Below are 5,235 nucleotides of genomic sequence, written 5' to 3'. Positions count from 1 at the left end.
GGTTTGGGGTTTGGGTTTGGGGTTTGGGGTTTGGGTTTGGGGTTTGGGTTGGGTTTGGGTTTGGGGTTTGGCGTTTGGGTTTGGGATTTGGGTTGGGTTTGGGGTTTGGGGTTTGGGTTTGCGGTTTGGGTTTGAGTTTGGGTTTGGGTTTGGGGTTTGGGATTGGGATTTGGGTTTGGGTTCAAGGTTGTGGGGAGTTCAAGTAGTGTTTGGGTTTGGATTTGGAGTTGGGTTTGGGGTTGGACTTTGGGGTTGAGGTTGTGTGGTGGGGGGGATGTCAGGTTGGGTTGGGGTTGGATTTGTTTGATTTAGGTTAGTTTGGTTTGACTTGATTGGGTTGAAGTCGAGTCAGTTAGAATTTATTGGTTTGGGTTGCGTTGCTTTGAAATGGGTTGGGTTGGGTTAAATTGGGCCAGGCCGGGCCAGACCAGACTATGTTGTTTGTTTTCTTATCGTTGTCAGGCCTAAAGGGATCAAAGGGTATGGGGAGAGAAAGCAGCAACAAGGGACTGAGTTGGATGATCAATCGTGACCATATTGAATGGCAGAGCAGGCTTGAAAGGCCGAATGGCCTACTGCTGCTCCAGTTTTCTCTGTCTCTACATGGGGTTGGGGCGGGCCGAGCTAAGAGTTTGCTGAATTTCCAGCCTGGCTGTGAATTGGATCGAGTAACAGTTGGGATTAAGTCCTGCCTTTGGAAGGTTTGAGGATCCTGATGCCTGTGAGATTGATCCGATCAGGCCGATCAGGTACAAAAAGCTTCTGGTGGAACTGGAGAGATTTCCAAACAAAGGAAGATCATAAAAACTGTTGGGAAGGATAGGTGGAGATTGTCTGGAAATGTCAAGATACCTGGAGCTTCCTTTGCCCTTTTCCCATGGAATTTCCATGGGAGAGCCCAAACCCAGTGTTTATCCGAAAAGGCACTCCAGAAAATTCCTCACCCATTTAAACCCTGTGTAATGTATAGACGCTGTGTAATGTATAAACCCTGTATAATGTATAGACCATGTGTAATGTATAAACCCTGTGTAATGTATAAACTCTGTGTAATGTATAGACCCTGTGTAATGTATAAACCCTGTGTAATGTATAAACCCTATGTAATGTATAGACCCTGTGATGTATAAACCCTGTAATGTATAAATGCTGTGTAATGTATAAACCCAGTGTAATGTATGTGTAATGTATAAACCCTATGTATGTATAAACCCTGTATAATGTATAGACCATGTGTAATGTATAAACCCTGTGTGATGTATAGACGCTGTGTAATGTATAAACGCTGTGTAATGTATAGACCATGTGTAATGTATAAATGCTGTGTAATGTATAAACGCTGTGTAATGTATAGACCATGTGTAATGTATAGACCATGTGTAATGTATAGACCATGTGTAATGTATAGACGCTGTGTAATGTATAGACCATGTGTAATGTATAAACGCTGTGTAATGTATAAACGCTGTGTAATGTACAGACCATGTATAATGTATTAACGCTGTGTAATGTATAGACCATGTGTAATGTATAGACCATGTGTAATGTATAGACCAGACAGAGCTGCTGAGGAACAAAGTGAGCTAGTTCCAGAAGAGATGTGACAATGTGTCCACGTGTGGTTTCAAACTGTCGCTCTATGTTTATTTCAGGGGCAGTTACGGAAGCTCCAGAACCTCCCCAGTGTGCTCCATGGGAGAAGATGAAGATTGGAAAGTGTGTTTGCAAAATGCCTTATGAATGCAGGTACAGTCTGCACCATCGCAATGAGAGAGTGTGGAGAGTTTGCAGACAGGAGACAGGGGCAGTGTGATAGAAATAACACCTCAGTCCCTGTCCACCTCTCCCCACACTCTCACTAATTTCTTTTCCCCAATCTCTCCCTCCCTTGTTCCATCCCACTCTTGCTCTCTGTGTCCCTCTGTCTGTTCCTTACAATTACTCTCCACACCCCCAGTGTTACTCTGTCCCACACACTCGCTGTTCCCCACACTCTGACTCTCCCCTCCATTTTCTCTCTCTCTCCCTCCCTCTCTCTGTCTTCCCCCGTTTCTCTGAACCCTCGTTCTCTCTCTGTCCTTGCTCCTCTCTCTTCTGCCTCTCCCTGTCTCTCTCTGAGCCCCCTCTCTATCCTCCCCTGTGTCTCCCCCCAGTTCCCTGTGCCATGTGTTCTATCTCATGGTGTGCTGTGTGCCCCCAGCCGCTCGCTGCCAGTCTGTGTGGTGGATGGGAAGACGAGGAGGGTAATGTTGCTGACACTATGCAAGCTCCTGACATTGGAGTGCCTGGGCCGACAGTATGAGCTGGTCCCACAGAGCACCTGCCCATCACCTGCTCCTTCTCCAGCTTCCCGCTGTGGTTCCTGCTCACTCGGAGAGACCTGCGATGGTGAGAGAACAATCCTCCTTCATTTAAATATCCTCCAAACACCTCCCTGCCAGTCAGTCTATCCTGGGGCAGTTGGGTGGCGAATAGGTGAGGGGCAAATGAAAGACAAGAAGGATTGGAGAGCAGCACTGAGGGAAGGCGGGGGGCAATGGAAGGACAGTTGAGAATTTTTTTATTCACTTGTGGGACATGGCTATCACTGGCTGGGCCCAGCATTTCTTGCCCGTCCCTAGTTGCCCCTTGAGAAGGTGGGGGTGAGCTGCATTCTTGAACTGCTGCAGTCCATGTGCTGTAGGTTGACCCCCAATGCCCTTAGGGAGGGAATTCCAGGATTTTGACCCAGTGACAGTGAAGGAACGGGGATATATTTCCTAGTCAGGATGGTGAGTGGCTTGGGGGGACCTTGCAGGGGGTGGGGTTCCCGTGTATCTGCTGCCCTTGTCCCTCTAGATGGAAGTGGTCGTGGGTTTGGAAGGTGCTGCCTGAGGATCTTTGGTGAATTTCTGCAGTGCATCTTGTAGATAGTACACACTGCTGCTACTGAGCGTCGGTGGTGGAGGGAGTGGATGTTTGTGGATGGTGCCAATCAAGTGGCTGCTTTGTCCTGGATGGTGTCGAGCTTCTTGAGTGTTGTTGGGGCTGCACCCATCCAGGCAAGTGGGGAGTATTCCATCACACTCCTGACTTGTGCCTCGTAGATAGTGGGACAGGCTTTGGGGAGTCAGGAGGTGAGTTACTTGCTGTAGTATTCCCAGCTTCTGAGCTGAGGGAAACAGTGGGAATTGAGGGGGAGGGATGGATGTAAGGGAATGCAGTTATTGACCATATTTCCCTGAACTGTGCTCAGGCAGACAGAGGTCGACCCTCCAGCCTCAGGTGCTCCTGGTGGTGTCTCCGATAGATTTCGAGATCCTAAAGTACAGGCCGGTCTGACAGCTGAGATTTGACAGTGTGGTTTGAATGGCGGTGGGGGTGGGGGTGTTGGGGGGAGCGGTGGGGGGTGGAGTTGTAGGGGGACAGCCGGTTCCCCTTGGAGACTTGACCAAGATTCATCCTTTCAGGATGTGGTTGTGGGATCTTCCTGTGCTTCAGCAGGCTGCTTGCCTAATGGTGTGGTAGCTGAGTGACGGGGATGCCTATTGTTTTGCAGAGGAGCGAGTCGGGTGTGTGTGCCAGCCACAGGAGGAGTGTCCTGCTGGAGGGATTCAGTTCTGTGTCCTGCTGGAGGGGAGCGAGGAGGAAACAACAGTGAGTGAGTGTGAGGCCGCAGTGTGGAGGTGTCATGGGAGAAGTTTCACTGTTGTCGCCAGCCGCCCGTGTTTACAACGCTTGGCCACTGCAACCGCCTATGACCCGCAGAGTTAAAGGTCTGAGGGTCAGCACCCGATAACCCCCTGACCCAAGCACCCAGCCTCCATCATATCTTGTCAAACCCTGTTCACTTCCCCCACAACTCTCTCCCAGTTCTACTGCCATCCAGAACCATCCGAACCTGCTCCCGAAATCCTGAATCCCACAGCCTACTCGCACCCCCCCCCCCCCCCTTCCTCCTCAGACCACCCTCCACCTGCTCTCTCCCTCAAGCTCAATAAACCTCCTTCCACTCTGACTGATGTGGTCTTGTTTCCTGGCTCAGTTTATGTTGTTTCTGCCTCGACAGATGTTCACAGGATGTGAGTGTCACTGGCTGGGTCAGCGTAGTATTACCCCATCCCTAATTGCCCAGAGAACAGTTGAGAGTCACCCACATTGCTGTGGGTCTGGAGTCACGTGTAGGGCAGACCAGGTCAGGCCATAGGTTCAGTAGCTGGGTTTTATGTTAATCAATAACGGAATGGTCACCATTGGGCCATCTCATTTTTCTAGGTTTTTATTGAATTCAAATTTCCTCATCTGCCATGGTGGGATTCAAACCCAAGACCCTGGAAAATTACACTGGGGTTTGGGATTAATATCCCACTACACCAACACATCCTGTACGATTGTAATGCCCCATCCCAGGGTCATGGTATTCAGGGGGGATGGTTCGTGCGTGTCAGGGGTTCAGGGGTCAGCGTGGACAGGGGTCAGGGTGGATGGGATGGTCAGAGGGGGCAGGGGTCAAGCTTTCGGAGCACTGCACCCTCTTCAGGTGAAGTGGAGGGAAGCTCACAGGCACAGAACATATAGGTAGAGAGATAATGGCAAGATAATTGGGATCAGGATGCTGTCTGGTTTATCATATCAGAGTTTTCTCAGGGTATTCTCAGTGTGCGTGTGTGTGTGAAGTCAGAAGCCATACGACACCAGGTTATAGTTCAACAGGTTTATTTTTAATTAAGGCAGATTAATTAATTGGTTCATAGGTCATCCCTTCATTTGTTATTCAGCCTCTCGACCCTCCACTCACACTATTTGTACTTATCTGTTGACACTGTTAATTACCCAGAATTAACTTGCCATTATCTCTCCACCTATCTCCGCTGTGTCTGTGTGCCTCCCTCCACTTCGCCTGACAGTGAAGCAATGCTCAAAAGCTTGTGATTCAAATATCATTCTGACCTTGTCCACCCCAGTCCAACACTGGCACGACCACATTCATGGTTCTGTGTGTGTTTGTGAGTGTGTGTGTGAGTGTGAGTCTGTGTGTGTGTGAGTGTGTGTGAGTCTGTGTGTGTGTGTGTGAGTGTGAGTGTGTGTGAGTGTGTGTGTGTGTGAGTGAGCATGTGTGTGTGTGTGAGTGAGCATGTGTGTGTGTGTGAGAGTGAGTGTGTGTGAGTGTGTGTGTGTGTGAGTGAGCATGTGTGTGTGTGTGAGAGTGAGTGTGTGTGAGTGAGTGTGTGTGTGAGTCTGTATATGTGTGGGGGC

General features: G+C 49.4%; 1 protein-coding gene across 1 annotated transcript in view; it reads left to right on the top strand.

Annotated features, from left to right (window-relative positions):
- Positions 1-3,997, top strand: part of c7a (complement component 7a) — a 23,858-nt gene extending 19,861 nt beyond the window's left edge. Inside the window, exons 10-12 of the mRNA XM_048594225.1 lie at positions 1,588-1,746; positions 2,201-2,388; positions 3,539-3,997. Of these exons, the coding sequence (XP_048450182.1) occupies positions 1,588-1,746; positions 2,201-2,388; positions 3,539-3,753 (562 nt within the window). The 3' untranslated portion in view covers positions 3,754-3,997. The remainder of the gene's footprint in view (positions 1-1,587; positions 1,747-2,200; positions 2,389-3,538) is intronic.
- Positions 3,998-5,235: the final 1,238 nt, after the last annotated feature.

Source organism: Rhincodon typus, chromosome 3 (genome assembly GCF_021869965.1).
Source record: "Rhincodon typus isolate 14 chromosome 3, sRhiTyp1.1, whole genome shotgun sequence".
Lineage (NCBI taxonomy): Eukaryota > Metazoa > Chordata > Chondrichthyes > Orectolobiformes > Rhincodontidae > Rhincodon > Rhincodon typus.
This window is presented reverse-complemented; position numbering and strand designations above follow the sequence as displayed.